General features: G+C 42.3%; 1 protein-coding gene and 1 non-coding gene across 4 annotated transcripts in view; one reads left to right on the top strand and one right to left on the bottom strand.

The window, feature by feature from the left end:
• Positions 1-17259, top strand: part of LOC126275217 (discoidin domain-containing receptor 2-like) — an 842049-nt gene that overhangs the window by 315570 nt on the left and 509220 nt on the right. For all 3 annotated transcript variants that reach the window (XM_049977178.1, XM_049977180.1, XM_049977179.1), the window contains exon 2: positions 10821-10907. In XM_049977178.1, the coding sequence (XP_049833135.1) occupies positions 10841-10907 (67 nt within the window). In that variant the 5' untranslated portion in view covers positions 10821-10840. The remainder of the gene's footprint in view (positions 1-10820; positions 10908-17259) is intronic.
• Positions 16786-16860, bottom strand: Trnaa-ugc (transfer RNA alanine (anticodon UGC)). Its single transcript has one exon. It is a non-coding gene; the product is annotated as a tRNA-Ala (tRNA).

Here is a 17259-nt window from a genome sequence, read left to right as displayed (position 1 = left end):
GGCCCACAGTCATCAGAAGCGAATGTCAGCACAGCAGCAGTTAATTGAGTAGCGTCTGTGACAGCTGTGACGACGTAACGTGTGTCATATCGCCGCCAAAAGCCGATTCCCACGCCTATCGATTTCAGAGGCTCATCTCGTCACGCATGATCGCTTCGTATGACGTCAGTGGACGATACTGCTCTTGCACTGTGTGACACGACTGGTTGACTTTAGCAACCATACATCTGTCGCAAAGAATGCGAACAAAGCATGAGAAAGGGATTTTTTGAGGGGGATGCCTCGGTCGTGAGCATCTATGGAAAGTTGGTGAAGAATGGTATTGTCACGAGTACACTGCTGGCCATTAAAATTGCTGTACAACGACGTGCTACAGACGCGAAATTTAACCGACAGGAAGAAAATGCTGTGATATGCAAATGATTAGCTTTTCAGAGCATTCACACGTGCTACAGACTCGAAATTTAACCGACAGGAAAAAGATGCTGTGATTAGCAAATGATCAGCTTTTCAGAGCATTTACACAAAGTTGGCGCCGGTGGCGACACCTACAACGTGCTGACATGAGGGAAGTTTCCAACCGATTTCTCATACACAAACAGCAGTTGACCGGCGTTGCATGGTGAAACGTTGTTGTAATGCCTCGTGTAAGGAGCAAGAATGCGTACCATCACGTTTCCGACTTTGTTGAAAGTCAGGTTGTAGCCTATCGCGATTGCAGTTTATCGTGTCGCAACATTGCTGCTCGCGTTGGTCGAGATCCAATGACTTTTAGCAGAATACGGAATCGGTGGATTCATGAGGGTAATACGGAACGCCGTACTGGATCCCAACGGCCTCGTATCACTAGCAGCCGAGATGACAAGCATCTTTTCCACATGGCTGTAACGGATCGTGCAGCCACGTATCGATCCCTGAGTCAATAGATGTCCGCCCCCGCTAGCTGAGTGGTCAGCGCGACAGACTGTCAATCCTAAGGGAGCGGGTTCGATTCCCGGCTGGGCCGGAGTTTTTCGAAGCTCAGGGACTGGGTGTTGTGTTGTCCTAATCATGATCATTTCATCCCCATCGACGCGCAAGTCGCCGAAGTGGCGTCAAATCGAAAGACTTGCCCTAGGCGAACGGTCTACCCGACGGGAGGCCCTAGCCATACCACATTATTATTATAATAGTCAACAGATGGGGACATTTGCAAGATAACCATCATCCGAGCGAACAGTTCGACGACGTTTGCACCAGCATGGACTATCAGCTCAGAGACCATGGCTGCGGTTACCCTTGACACAGACTGGAGCGCCTGCGATGGTGTACCCAACGACGAACCTGGGTGTACGAATGGCAAAACGTCATTTTTTTGGATGAATCTAGCTTCTCTTACAGCATCATGATGGTCGCACTCGTGTTTGGCAACATCGCGGTGAACGCACATTGGAAGCGTGTATTCGTCGTCGCCATACTGGCGTATCACCCGGCGTGATGGTATAGGGTGCTGTTGGTTACACATCTCGGTTACCTCTTGTTCTCACTGACGGCAGTTTGAACAGTGGTCGTTACATTTAAGATGTGTTACGACCCGTGGCTCTACCCTTCATTCGAACCCTGCAAAACCCAACATTTCTGCAGGATAATGCACGATCGCATGTTGCAGGTCCTGTACGGGCCTTTCTGGATACAGAAAATGTTCGACTGCTGCCCTGGCCAGCACATTCTCCAGATCTCTCACCAATGGAAAATGTCTGGTCAATAGAGGCCGAGCAACTGGCTCGTCACAATACGCCAGTGACTACTCTTGATGAACTGTGGTATGGTGTTGAAGCTGCGTGAGCTGCTATACCTGTAAACGCCATCCAAGCTCTGTTTAACTAATGCCCAGGCGTATCAAGGCCGTTCTTACAGCCAGAGGAGGTTGTTCTGGGTACTGATTTCTCAGGATCTATGCACCCAAATTGCGTGAAAATGTAATCACATGTCAGTTCTAGTGTAATATATTTGTATAACGGGTATATATGAATACCCGTTTATCATCTGCATTTCTTCGTGGTGTAGCAATTTTAATGTCCAGTAGTGTAGGTGGCAGGTTGTTGGATGTCCACGCCTCTTCACAGAGCGTTGAGGTCGGGGGCTCTGGAAAACAGGATCGGCAGATCTGACGTCAGAGAACAACGCTGGTACAGGCACAAGTGTTTCAGAGCAGCAGACTCTGTTGTTCTCATGTTGACCTTGTCACATCGTCAGTTACGACTGCAGTGGGCATGGAACCGTCGAAAGGTAAATCAATGGGAACATGTCAACTGTCTGATGAATCACGTTTGAAGCTACGCGAAGTCGACGATCGTATCCGACTACGCCTTCATTGAAACGAACAGCTGCTAGAAACATGCATCGCACCGCTATTGTGGGCAGTAGTAAGTTGAGGCGGACATTCATCTGGCCTTCCACGGCATTTCCAGTAGTAATCAAAGGCACCATTGCTATTTTTGACTAAGTGAACAGTATTACGGACCACGTGCATCCATTATGCTTTATATCTTCGCTGAAGGCATGGCAACTTCCAGCATAATAACGTTCCATGTCAGAAGGTTAGAATTGTGTTGCATGAGTTTCAAGAGGGTGTTAGCTAACTGACGTTGATTTCCCGGCTAGCAAATTCACCTGATATGAATCTAGTGGCACACAACTGGAGGTATGTCGGGTGCCAGTTTAGCGTCCATATATCACCAGCCCTTAATTTGCGGTATATTGACTGACCTGGACATCTGGGACCAAATACATCTGGGTACCTACAGAGGACTTACCGAATACATACCATGAAGAAACGCCTCTGTAAGGTCTGTCAACACGCTATTAAGCAGGTAGGCGGAATTTTTAGATTCATCATTGCACCTAACGGACCCGGTTGCATATCGTTCTTCAGTCCTATCTATATGCTTGATCACGCAACATTTCATCAGCTTCAGTAGATGAAAGTATACACTTGTAAGGTCAGTGGACTAGAGACTGAATTCTTTCCTCGGTGATAACAAGAATTGTTTTATTGCCTTCCGACGGGCGCACTGTGTACGAATTACTGACATCAGTCGAGACAATAGTGAAGATAATCACGAACGTAAATACTACACGGCCGAGATTTTCACTGGCGCCAGATGTCGTGCCAGCAAACGTTTTCATGTACTAAAATGAACCAAGTTTGGTACTCTCAATAACATATGTATCAATTAACATACCTGTTTTACTTTTTCATACGTGATATTATAGAGCAGTGGTCGTCAAACGTTTTTGTTCTGAAGGCAATACTGACACTATGCGGTAGCATCCCGGGCCGCATGTGTACGGATCTTATTATTAGTTTGCTGTTCCCGGCGACGCGTTGTTGTGGCTCAGTCTGGTTAAAGGGAAAAGAAAGAAAAGAGGACACACACGTTTCAAATATGTAAGGGAATTGGTTGTACGTCGAAATCTCCTCCCCTCCCCTGCTGCTGTCCATTTCGTCCTCGCCTTCTCTTTGTCCATCGCCTCCTGTACCTCCCCCCCCCCCCCTGTCTCTGTCCATCACCTTATCCCCCCATCTCTCTGTCCTTATTTTCCTCCCTCTTTTTCTCAATCTCCTCTTTCCTGTCTCTCCCCGCTCCCTCTGTCCCTCACCCCTTCCCCCTTCCTCTCCTTCTGTCGATCTCTCTAATTTTACATTCGTGATCTCCTCGGGAGGTATAAGTAGGGGGAAGCAATATATTCGATACCTCATACAGAAACGCACCCTCTCGAAACCTGGCGAGCAAGCTACACCGCGATGCAGAGCGCCTCTTTTGCAGAGTCTGCCAATTGAGTTTGCTAAACATCTCCGTAACGCTATCACGGTTACCAAATAACCCTGTGACGAAACGCGCCGCTCTTCTTTGGATCTTCTCTATCTCCTCCGTCAACCCGATCTGGTATGGATCCTACACTGGTGAGCAATGCTCGAGTATAGGTCTAACGAGTGTTTTGTAAGCCACCTCCTTTGTTGATGGACTACATTTTCTAAGGACTCTCCCAATGACTCTCAACCTGGTACCCACCTTACCAACAATTAATTTTATTTGATCATTCCACTTCAAATCGTTCCGCAAGCATACTCCCAGATATTTAACAGAAGTAACTGCTATCAGTGTTTGTTCCGCTATCATATAATCACACAATAAAGGATCCTTCTTTCTATGTATTCGCAATACATTACATTTGTCTATGTTAAGGGTCAGTTTCCACTCCCTGCACCAAGTGCCTATCCGCTGCAGATCTTCCTGCATTTCGCTACAATTTTCTAATGCTGCAACTTCTCTGTATACTACAGCATCATCCATGAAAAGCCGCATGGAACTTCCGACACTATCTACTAGGTCATTTATATTTATTGTGAAAAACAATGGTCCCATAACACTCCCCTGTGGCACGCCAGATGTTACTTTAACGTCTGTAGACGTCTCTCCATTGATAACAACATGCTGTGTTCTGTTTGCTAAAAACTCTTCAATCCAGCCACACAGCTGCTCTGATATTCCGTAGGCTCTTACTTTGTTTATCAGACGACAGTGCGGAACTGTATCGAACGCCTTCCGGAAGTCAAGAAAAATAGCATCTACCTGGGAGCCTGTATCTAATATTTTGTGGGTCTCATGAACAAATAAAGCGAGTTGAGTCTCACACGATCGCTGTTTCCGGAATCCGTGTTGATTCCTAAAGAGTAGATTCTGGGTTTCCAAAAACGACATGATACTCGAGCAAGAAACATGTTCTAAAATTCTACAAGAGATCGACGTCAGAGATATAGGTCTATAGTTTTGCGCATTTGCTCGACGGCCCTTCTTCAAGACTGGGACTACCTGTGCTCTTTTTCAATCATTTGGAATTTCCGTTCCTCTAGAGACTTGCGGTACACGGCTGTTAGAAGGGGGCAAGTTCTATGTGTAGAATCGAACTGGTATCCCGTCAGGTCCAGTGGACTTTCCTCTGTTGAGTGATTCTAGATAAACTGTTGAAAGAGTCAGAATTTACTAAAGCTATGGACCACTTGCGATCGAATAATGCGGGAAGGATAGATCTGAGTCATCAGTCTTCTGACTGGTTAGATGAGGCTCCTGTGCCAACCTCTTCATCTCAGAATGGCACGTGCACCCAGCGTCCTCAGTTATTTGCTGAATGTATCCCAATCTCTGTCTTCCGCTACATTTTTTCCTCTCTACAACTCCCTCTAGTACCATGGAAGTCATTTCCTGATGTCTTAGCAAATGTCCTATCATCACGTCCCCTCTTCTTGTCAGTGTTTTCCATGTATTCCTTTCCTTGAAGATCCTACAAAGAACCCCCCACCCCCCATTTCTTACCTTATCAGTCCACCTAACTTGCAACCTACTGATACCGCACATCTCAAATGTTTCTGTTCTCTTCTGTTCCGGTTTCCCCACAGTCCATGTCTAACCACCATACAACTGTGTACTCCAAAAGTACATTCTTAGAAATTTCTTCCTCAAAACCTGTGTTTGACATTAATAGACTTCACTTGGCTAGGAATGCCCTTTTTGCCAGTTTTAGTCTGCTTTTTGTGTCCTCCTTCTTCGTCCGTCATCGGTTATTGTGCTGACTAGGTTGCCAGAATTCCTTATCTTCATCTACTTGTTCATTATCAATCAAGATGTTAAGTTTCTCGCTGTTCTCACTTATGATACTTCTAGTTACTTTCGTCTTTCTTCGATTTACTCTCAGTCCATATTCTGTACTCATTAGACTGCTCATTCCGCTCAACAGATCTCCTGTAATTTTTCTTCACTTTCACTGCGGATAGCAATGTCACCAGCGAATCTTAACATTGATATCTTTTTATCTTGAATTTTAATCTCCCTCTTGAACTTTTCTTTCATTTCCGACATTGGTTCTTTGCCGTATAGACTGAGCAGCAGCGGCGATAGATTACAGCCCTGTCGTATATCCTTTTTCAACTCGTACACTTTGTTCTTGGATTTCCAATCTTATTCTTCCCTGTTGGTTCTTGTACATATAGTACATAACACGCCTTTCCCCAGGGCTTATCCCACGTTTTCTCAGAATTTCTAACATCTTGTACCATTTTACATAGTCGAACGCTTTTTCAGGTCGATTTTGATATAGTCCTGCTTGTATTATCAACCGCAACGTCATATCTGCCTTAACAAATCCTCTATGTTCTTTTCTATTCTTTTGTCTGTTATTCTTGTCAACAACGTGGACGCATGAGCTTTAAGACCGAAGATAGCAAAGGCAAACACGTACGAGAACTATGGCAGAATCAGCTTAACAGCTCATGCATCCAAATTACTGACAATAATAGTATACTGAAGAATGAAAATAATATTGAGGATCTGTTAGACGACGATCAAATTGGGTTCCGGATAGGTATGGCACCAGAGCGGTAATTCTGATGTTTCGATCGGTAAGGCAAGCAGAACTGAAGAAAAATTTAAAAACGTCGTCTTGTAAGATGATGGAAAATGTTTGAAATTCTGATAAAAACACGGTTAAGCATTAGGGAAACACAGATAATATACAATTTGTACACGAATAAAGAGATAACAGTATGAATGAAAGAGCAATAGTGAAGTTCTCGGATTAAAAAGGGTGTATGACAGGATGTAGTCTTTCACCCCCGCTGTTAAATCTACACACGGAAGAAGCAATGACAGAAGCAAAAGAAATGGGATTAAAATTGAGAGCGAAAAGGTGTCGATGATACAACTGACTGATGACCTTCCTCAGGAAGAGTTTTAGGACGTCTAACGACAAGAGAATATCGATTGGGAGTAAACCGAAGAAACATGAGTAGTAGTAGTAGTAGTAGCAATAAGATTAACTATAAACTTAACGACCAAATTGGTGAGCACGAAGTAGACGAAATTAAGGTATCTGCTACTCTGTATGGCAATCAAGACATTTTGCCGAAGGAAGGCATTCCTGCGCGAGAGATGTTCACTAGTGTCAAACATCGGCCATAATCTGTGAAAGAAATTTCTGAGAATGTACGTTTAGAGCACAGCACTGTATGATGGTGAATCATGAGCTCAATAAGAACCAGAAAAAGAGGAGAATCGAAGCGTTCTAGATGTGAGATGTTGTACCACATAATGATGAAAATCTGGGGGACTGGTAAGATACGTAATGAGGAGGTTTTCCGCAGACTGGGAGAAGACGGGAACATTATACGGAGAACACTGACGAAGAGAACAGACAGAGTGGTAGACATTTTTTAAGGCATAAAAAGACTGGCACAAGAGAGGAATTCCTGGAGGGCATCGATACACTCAGAGAACAGTTGAGTTAACAAAAATTTACAATTCTACCCATTAAAATTGTAACGTCAGGAAGGATAGCATACCAATTTTACGTGAAGTGAGTATATAATATGCTAGAAAGAGTTCATTGATTATGTTCGTAAGGGGGGGGGGGGGGGGCGGTGTATATAGAGTACGAAATATGATACACACCCCTGACCTTTCAGACACCAGCTGTGTTTCTAACCAGGCTAGGTATTAAATCAAAAGACCTTGGCTGACGGCTACGGGTACTTCATTCCATATTGCTTCGTCTCTATGCCACAGTTCGTCAATGGTAATGGCTGGCAAGTGGTGAAGCACCTGTCTCAGCAACCCAAAAGCAGATATTTTCAACGGGTGAGATATGGACAACGTGATGGATAGGGCAACTCTTCTGTATCGAGACAGCCAACAGAGCATGGTCAGCATGGGTCCTACTGTATCTTGTTGAAAGATAACATCACAGAGAGCTGGAAGACAAGAATTTGTAACGGCTGCTGTCCACTTTACAGGCTGTGGGAACCAGAAATGACGCATTATATACTGGATGGCACTATCCTGTGCTGGAGAAATCGGCCGTGGCAGAGCTCGCACTGAGTGAGGCCGACCACGTAATAAAATTCGGCAACACGGAAGTTCTGGCTGTAGAGTATAGGCGCTACAGTCTGGAACCGCGCGAACGCTACGGTCGCAGGTTCGAATCCTGCCTCGGGCATGGATGTGTGTTGGTTAGGTTTAAGTAGTTCTAAGTTCTAGGGGAACTGATGACCTCAAAAGTTAAGTCCCATAGTGGTCAGAGCCAATTTTTGTAGAGAAGCACTATCACACGCGCTTGTTCAGAGAAGCTGTAGAAATACAAAAACACGCGAACAGTTTCAACAAGAAAGAGGAAGGCTTTAAGGTAAACGGATCCTGGCATCCCGTACTGCAGCAAACGATTGTCGCAGGTAGCAAGAGGAGAACCGCTGCCAGAAATGACCGAGAATCCCTCGGACGTTGGCGTGCCAGGTACACATAGTCTGCGGCCGCGAGCTCAGCTCTAGTTCACCACTGGCAATGGAGGGTGCAAGCTTTGACAATGCCAGCCGCTCGTGCTGGCGAAACGTCAGTAATATCATTAGATGAACGTCGGCCGAAGAACCCGAGACAGAAGCCAATAGGCAGTTTGTCATCCTATATATACATGAAAATATAAGTACCATAAATACCATGTGCAGGATAAAAATTATACAAAAGTTAAAATGTGCAACATATGAAAATAGCTCAGAAACTGGAGTAAAATCATCAAAAAAGTTAACTGTAAAAGTTAGCTGTAAATGAAGGAAAGATAGTTTATTGTATTTTCTCTCTTTCACACTTCATATACGCTTTCCAATGTGTGAGTGCATATGCAAACAGTTTTTAATTTTCACCTGCCCCTAGCTGTCGAAGTCATACTAGTTTTAAATGAGTTTCACTCGGTTCATTTTAGTGCAGGAGTTTTGGATGAACATTTTAGGGTCACTCCTTCACTGTATTATTCCATCTGCTTGGGGGTGAAAATGTTTAGAGCCACCCAGATCAACGTACAAATTAATTCTTCTTTGTGGGTGAAATTCCACTAGTAATAGTAATAGTATTAATGTAGAGAAACTGTACCTCTGCAATAGCTGTAATCATTGCTGCAATGTAAAGTAAAATTTTTTTTCAACCAGTTCTATGATATGTAAAATCAAGAACTGCGAATATACAAAATTCAAACAGTAACTAGAACTGCCAATTTAAAAGCAGTATTACTTCGAGTATTGTAAAAACAACAATATTTGTGAATCTAAAGCTGTAGTACTACTGTAAATATTAATGCCTGAATAAAGAAAATGTTATTCGTTACCATTGTTGTTATTTCACAAATACTTACCCCTACAAAAGTTTATAAAGGCAGTGCAAGATGCACAAGTAATTAATTTGAAGCACAAGGTAGGTAACGTTAAGTTCGAGAAAAACAAAATATATGTAATGATTGCATTGGATTTTGCCTATCGTGCCACCTATATAGGCTGTTGGTAACAGGTGGTGCGTGATCATGTCTGCTTCCAAACACATATAGCAAACATGTCCGAAATTACGTCACCTGTGCTTGAAGAAAACTAGAGGTGTAGGATCTGGGCACATCTACGTAATATCTAAGTAGGAGCTAGGTAGAGAGAAAGAAAAACACAGAATGTGAGGTAAAAAATTCATTTATTTTAATTAATCCAACTTAAAAGTAATTTTACATATTCCTAAGCAGACACAACACTATTTTCACAAGTCTTCTAGTTGTTGAGCTGATGGGTAGCAGGGCACCTGTAGATTCCCAGATACTGAACAGATGAAAACTTGAAGATTTGCTGCAACCTTTGACGTAGATGATGGTCTCAGTACGATCGAATATTCGAAGTGACGTCATCATACTTCTATAAGGTATACCAGGGTCGTTCCAGTGGACCCCTGAAATAAACGTATTAATCACTTTGCACTCCCACGTGTTTTAACTCAATTCACATCTTTGAAGGTCTGCGTGATGCAATTCTTGCTGAGAATGTCTCCATTATGCCAGCATCTTCTGTGTATACTATGAAAGCATCTTAAAAATGAATTTCTACACTTGTCATTGTAGAAACCTTAAATGTCAGCAATGACATTCACACTCCAAGTTGTCATTGTGCAATATCTAGGTATGAGACACCACTTGGTCATTTATACAGCACACTGCACAACACATTACGGAGATAACTCTGCGATGTCCCAATACACAGCTTTAACATTAGCAGCCATCTGTTCAGTCTTCCCAAGACAATGGATCGCATCATCTGTAGACTGAACAAGTTTGTAACTCTTTCAGACAGTCGTTCTTCCCGCGAACCATACGCGACTGGAACAGGAAACGGAGGTAATGACAGTGGCACGTAAAGTGCCCTCCGCCACCCACCGTTGGGTGGCTTGAGGAGTATAAATGTAGATGTTGATCTCCTACATCTTCCATATCAACCTGCATTTGTTCCTCAATCAACCTAAGGACATCACACACATCCATGCCCGAGGCAGGATTCGAACCTGCGACCGCAGGGGTCGCCCGGTTCCAGATTGTAGCGCCTAGAACCGCTCGGCCACTCCGGCTGGCGCTCTTATCTGGAACAGGCTTCTTCAGTGTTCGATGACTATGAATTCAGAGTAGTTTATTAACAATACTGCTCTTAGATAATGTCTCATAGTGTTTCAATATGACTGATTTACGTATGGCAGAGAAACGCTCCAAGAACTATTCACACTACGAATTGATATTATTCCTTTATCTGTCTTTTAGTAATACCATCGTTATAAATAAAAACAAACAGATAGTCTCTTCGTCTCCATGATCCTTCACTTTGTATCTTCGTAAATTTTATTTTTTATAGAGGTAATTTAAAAATCGGATACAATTTTATTGTGATGGGTAAACGAAAAATCTCAGGGTTCTCACACGAATAACGTAATTTGTTTCAGATGACGTGACGTGACTGTAGATGGCGCCGATAGTCGCCGGCAGCCTGCTGCTTATGTTGGCGGCCCTGGCGCACTCTCTCCGACTTGGTAAGTGACTAGCGCTTCCCGATGTTGAAACTTTGCTAAGCGAACAGTCGAGCCTGAATATGAGAGTATAGTGCAAACACGAGCAGGTTATCAACGCTGTTTGAGCACATTGTTTCTCTCGTGTCTGTGGTAAATTCCCAGATAACCATCTACTCTGTTTACATTCTCTCAAGTTTCTCGTTGATGGTTTGTTTAGGGCTTAGCCTGAATCACGCTGAAGAAATTTGTGCCCAGAATAACAAAACCAAATTCTTTGATTGATCTTATATCACACAACCGGCTTAGAAGACAAGATAATGTTTCAAGAGTTCTATGGTATGATCAGAGTACAACAGAAGGGTGTTGTATATATTTTCGAACAATAACGATGTTAGAGTATAGAAAATACTGTTATATGCAGTTTTATTATCCGTGTTGTGCTTAACAAAATCATTAGTAAATATAGAAGGACTTCCTTCTGTTGAAATAAAAAAGGGCTATTTTGGGAAATAATACCAGTTCAGTTGACAGTTTTGAGCTCTAATGGTTTAACCTTACATGGTGTCTATTAGCAATAGAATTCGCCGTCAGAGCTCTTATCAACGAAAGTATTGTGTTGGGCAAGGTTTTTAGTAGACATTTCCAACCATCCGAAAATATAACATGTATTTTAGTTAGTACGTTTTGTTCGATAACGCATTTACATAGTATTGTAATCACCTACAAGTATCTCATTTGCTTCATCCCTGAATATTGTAAAAATACGAAGTTTTAGTAATCAGAGATGTGGTGTTTTATGTAACTCATTGAATTATCCATCTCAGTATTTGAAAGAAAGTATGAAGACCATTAACTAGTGCTGGATGCAATTACTATCACATGAATTCGATGAATATGGAACTCAGTGAATCTACCTAATTAACATGAATTTGTAATTGCAAGAAAAGTTGTGCGGGAGAATTTATTACTATGTTACGTGATTGGGAGTCCGTGACTGGACGACAACAATTTATTAAGTTTTATACGTTCTGGTACCAGTCACTATTGAAGCTTTGTTCTTAAACAATGCAGAATAATCCATGATACTACACCCTTGGGGACTCAGCTCGTCAGCAATTGCCCATTCGAATTAATGCTGTATTTATATACTAGGCTTAACATAGACTTATATATTAAATTATTACATTGATATTAAGCTAATTTTTACGAGCTGAGGCTCGAAACACGTAGCGACTTCTATTAATCTAAATAGTTTAAAATAATGATCCAATGACAGTGAGCTATACCACATATATGAAGACATGTATCAACATCTCCCAGAATTACTGCGATTACGTATGGTGACAAAAGATTTAAGATGTTTTTGTGTCCTTTTGTGTAGTAGTCATAAGTAAAATATCAGAAGGGGGCAGCGGCGTGGAGACGAATGGACTGTACGAGTTTCAAGAGAAGATCGATTTTCTGTTTGAAAGACTTCTCTGAGAGCCATCACTAGCCTGGGGTTTTACTACTGGGCTCATACGAGCCAGCAATGTAGATGAGATTCTTGTAGTCTGGAATTCTCTTTACGCCTGCTGCGCTAGTGCCACAAGGTTCGACTTCTGAACTACTCGTATAGTCCAAGGAAAATCGTTAGGAAGCACTGGTAAAGGTGCAATTCCATTCTTTTCTATTTTTGATACTCTGAGCCAACCTAATAATTACTTTTTTGTGATGAAAGAGCCAATGTCGTCTATGACGTGTCCTGAATTACTAAAAGGCTACATTCAGTAACGCAATATAAGAGGCTCGTAACCAAGACCGTGTAAATCGGAACACAAGAATTAATGGGATCAATCTTTTTGAAACGAGAAGTTTCAATCAATTCGAGACACGACTCTGCAGACAATGAGCTATGGTCCCGCCCAGCGAAAAGAAGCTACCAACTTCGTTTACTAAATCCGCTAGCCGACTGTAGACACGACTGTTAAGAACAACCTCAAGATCCATGTAGCTAGTGTTGGCGCTGAAGTCTATTCCCGTATCCTACTAACACTGATACTTCCAATGATCACGATACTTGCCAGGCTAATGGAGCTATGAATCGAAATCAGTAAAGCCAAATAGCACTCGCTCATTCACAGAAACCAACTCATCACATTCGTACGTTTCTTTGAGCGGCGGATTAGTTGGCTCTGGAATGATTACACCCAGATCTCATCGCATACACTAAAATGAATGCTATAGATTAACACTTTGTCGACAAAAAACTCATTTCCTATGAAGTAGTAACTAACTTCGATATGGATGGAACAGGAATATCATTATGACATTGTCGTACGAAATTCCTAGACTGTCCTCAAGTGATTTAGGGTAACCATACATTCATTGGATGATGCCAAAGTTACGGCTTTTGAGCAGTTTTCAGTTCTTGCACAGTTTTCACATTAAGTACACAAAAAGCCAGTGCTGAGGCGTTAGGTCCTAAGTACCTTGTGCCAGTGGTGGACGAAAATGTGAACAGAGAAGAGCGATTCTTATTAAGATTTTCATAATTTCTTCTGAACGCGTCTCAAAGTGAATCATGATACTCGCATCTAATTTCGTGAGTACACAATGCAAAACACTGAGTTGTGGGATGATTGTAACTTTTCACGGTTTTAGTGATTAATAGTTGCCTGTGTGATTTTTAATTTATCTTTTCATTGTAGCTATGGCCGAGCGGTTCTAGGCGTTTCACTCTTGAACCGCGCGACCGCTACGGTCGCAGGTTCGAATCCTGCCTCGGGCATGGATGTGTGTGATGTCCTTAGGTTAGTTAGGTTTATGTAGTTCTAAGTTCTAGGGGACTGATGACCTCAGATGTTAAGTCCCGTAGTGCTCAGAGCCATTTGAACCATTTGTCATTATGGTCACCGTCCGGAATTTACTAGATTTTAAGAAGGTCTTAGCTTTCAAGGTACTTGCACGCCAAGGGAGGTGCCATTTCACAATCCAAACCTCTCACCATGCCGTCTTCGTATCGTACTACTTACTTAGCCAAGCATTAGTTATTTTCCCTTTTAGATGCAAAGAGCTTTGCATTTTTTTAAAGTCTCGTCTCAGTGTTTTATCTATCAGTTTGTTGAACGTTTGCTGATTTCCATTCCGGAAATTATCAGTCATTAGTTGGGGGCTCTGTTTACTATGTTTTATTATTCTGATAATATTACAATGCCTACGATCTCACTCGATGGCGTCCCTGATATCTGTAGTTAGTTGAAAGCCTGATTATCTGCCATGTAAAAATTCTAGCCTCTAAGGATTTTTCTTCAAACCATTTTGACATAACTCGGTAGTGACAGGGTCGGGCTGTTCCTTGTTGAAGGTACATATAGTCTGCGAGATGCGTACATCCTCAAAAGGATGCACATTATAGCCCTACATTCCTGTATCGTTCACAGAAAAGAGATGAAAACCTGTTTGTATTGGGCGTCTTTCATCTCGTGTAAACATTCATAATACGGACATTACTCCCTCGTCTGCTCAAAGCGAATATTATGGACTCATATGGTTTGGAACGTAATTGTAATCTACCTCCAGCGTGTATCAACATGTACCCGGCATTGAGCTGATACATAATCATCTGCACTGTAGCCCGTCTATCCACTGTTACAGTCCCTATTTGTCTACGGTTACCTCTCCCATCAACACTTTTTTTGCCCACGGCAGTTGAATTTGGCGATGGGGATTTACTGGGATTAAAACTACTGACGGTATTCCACTGAAACGAAGACTCATGATAAACCCGTGCCGAGCAACTTTGGAAATACTGTCTCAAGCGTCAGGCTGCCACGATCTAGTGATCAGTTTCAGTGTTTTTGCATCTCTTGGCCAGCCTGTGCCCGTGTGTACTGCCGAGAGCGAGTGCGTTGTTTGACATCACTGTAACAGGATACGTCAGGTTATTCCTCTCGTTTATAACTACAATATTATTCATACAATGTAGAATTTCATGGCCGGTCTCTGTTGCAGTTAAAACATCCGGGTTGATGGGCAATGGTCAATATATAAAACTACTTCCTCTCCGAAGGTGTCTCCTACCATCGGAATCGAAAGTCAGGGAGTCCTTCACGGCCTATAAGCCAGGAAGTTTTAACTGAAGTACAATATTATTTAAAATCCTCTTAACGTAAGATGGGAAAGAAAACGGATACATGGAAGAGTGGGCCTACGACAAACGCATAATTTTTCCTTTGAAAGTTTACATTTATTTCCAGAACACATTACACTAATAAACGAAATACAGTATTAACCATGTGAAAGAATGAGCAACAGGACTCTTTTTTTAATCAATACTCTGTTTAAGTCACCTATCAAAGGGCCCAAGCCACACACAAGATATCAGTAATAAATACAAATGGCACGATAAGACATTTCTTATTTAAAGCAATTTGGTCTTGGATTTATTAAAAGAATTACTCTGCCAAAACCTTAAGAACAAATCGCCACTTCGGCTTCCAAAGGGTTTTGAAAAAGGAAATTTTGATCAATTTCAATATTAAAAAAGCAACGTCTGCATCTGTTAAAGTTAACCTGTTGTGGACCGGATAGAAAAAAATTAAGAATGTATGCAAAACCTAGTTTACTGACAACATTTATTTTCCCAAAAACAAAGACAGACATAATGTATGCTAAACACATTATGATAGGATATCGTGAACAACTAACAGGTTGTTTAAGACTACAATGGGCAACGATGCTGGGTGGCAGAAGTGAGTCACGTACTCTGGCCCAATAAATTTGGATAACGCAATCTGAATTGATTTGACGCTGAGCAGACTTTAATCGACAATCTACAGAAGTCTATATAGGTGCAGCTGAGAGCAAGTGGCGATTGGGATTCGTACACTCTGACAAGACCGGAGCAGCAGTATGTTACCCTGTTTGCTTCGTGCAGCGCTGTAACTTGCAGGTGGCGATATGTGTGCGCCAGAGGCGAGGCGTAAGGCGGCACCTGTGAATCGATCGCGGCCACGAAAGAAATGTAAAATCTCACGATCTAGCGATCAGGCAGACGGATAGCAATTTACTCTCTACCAGAGCCCTGAAATCACACCCATTTGCTGGTCGTACAAAGGACCAACTTGGCTCACTTATACGACAGAGCGCACAAGGACACCAAATGTCAAGACTGGTAAACCAAAAACGAATAAGTGTGCCCTCGGCAAACGAGTAGTCCGAAACGTTTGAAGTCATACTGTTGGTACAGTAAGCACTTCACCACAGGTGAATTTTGAGCATTTATTGCATTAATGTGGCATTGACAGGTAATCACGCTGTAACAGCATGCGTTCTCAGAAACGATAAGTTCACAAAGATACATGTATCACATTGGAACAAACGAAATAAAATGTCCACACGTACCTACGTTCTGTATTTTAATTTAAAAAACCTAACTGTTACCAACTGTTCGTCTAAAATTGCGAGCCATATGTTTGAGACTATTACAGCGTCATCTATCACAAAGCGAAAAAAGTGGTCCAACTAATTCTTTACGTAGAATGAGATTTTCACTCTGCAGCGGAGTGTGCGCTGATATGAAACTTCCTGGCAGATAAAAACTGTGTGCCCTACTGAGACTCGAACTCGGGACCTTTGCCTTTCGCGGGCAAGTGCTCTACTTTACGTACTGCACGAAAATGTAATAAAAATGGGGGTTCCTATTTAAAAAAAAAAAAAAAAAAACACTGTTGAAATCCGTTTGACCTATGGCAGCGCCATCTAGTGGGCCAACCATAGCGCCATCTGGTTTCCCCCTTCAAGCTAGACAGGTTTCGTTCTTTGTAGTTTTTTCGTTTCATGCTTATTTAATGAGAAATTTGGCCCGATCACTATCAATGGACCACCCTGTATGTCAACCGGAACAGGTGAAAATGTGTGCCCTGACCGGGACTTGAACCCGGGATGTCCTGCTTGCATGGCAGACGCTCTATCCATCTGAGCCACCCAGGGCACAGAGGATAGCGCGACTGCACGGACTATCTCGCGCACGCCACCAGCGAGATCCACATTCTCACCTTGTATGTCAACACACTACATTCGTAGTGTCCCACCCCAACACACTTAGTGCTCGTGGAACTCATTCTTACCAAGTCTCGAAAGAGTTCTGGGAATGTGTGTGCATCCGCACAGAAGAAGAAGGTCATGGCCGGTGTTGCCAGAACTATAAACTTATATGGATATGGTGTCTGTTCTTTCCGACATGTCTTACATGGCTTATTTGCTTTTTCTCTAAATAATAAAACTTAAATGCCAAATAAATCCACTATTAACGTGTTTCTATTTCTGTTTCATTCTTCAAAAAGATAGTAATTTCGGCGGAGAATCCATTTTCATTTCAAACATGTAACAA

The sequence above is a fragment of the Schistocerca gregaria genome, chromosome 1, assembly GCF_023897955.1.
Source record: "Schistocerca gregaria isolate iqSchGreg1 chromosome 1, iqSchGreg1.2, whole genome shotgun sequence".
In the NCBI taxonomy this organism is placed as follows: Eukaryota; Metazoa; Arthropoda; class Insecta; order Orthoptera; family Acrididae; genus Schistocerca; species Schistocerca gregaria.
This window is presented reverse-complemented; position numbering and strand designations above follow the sequence as displayed.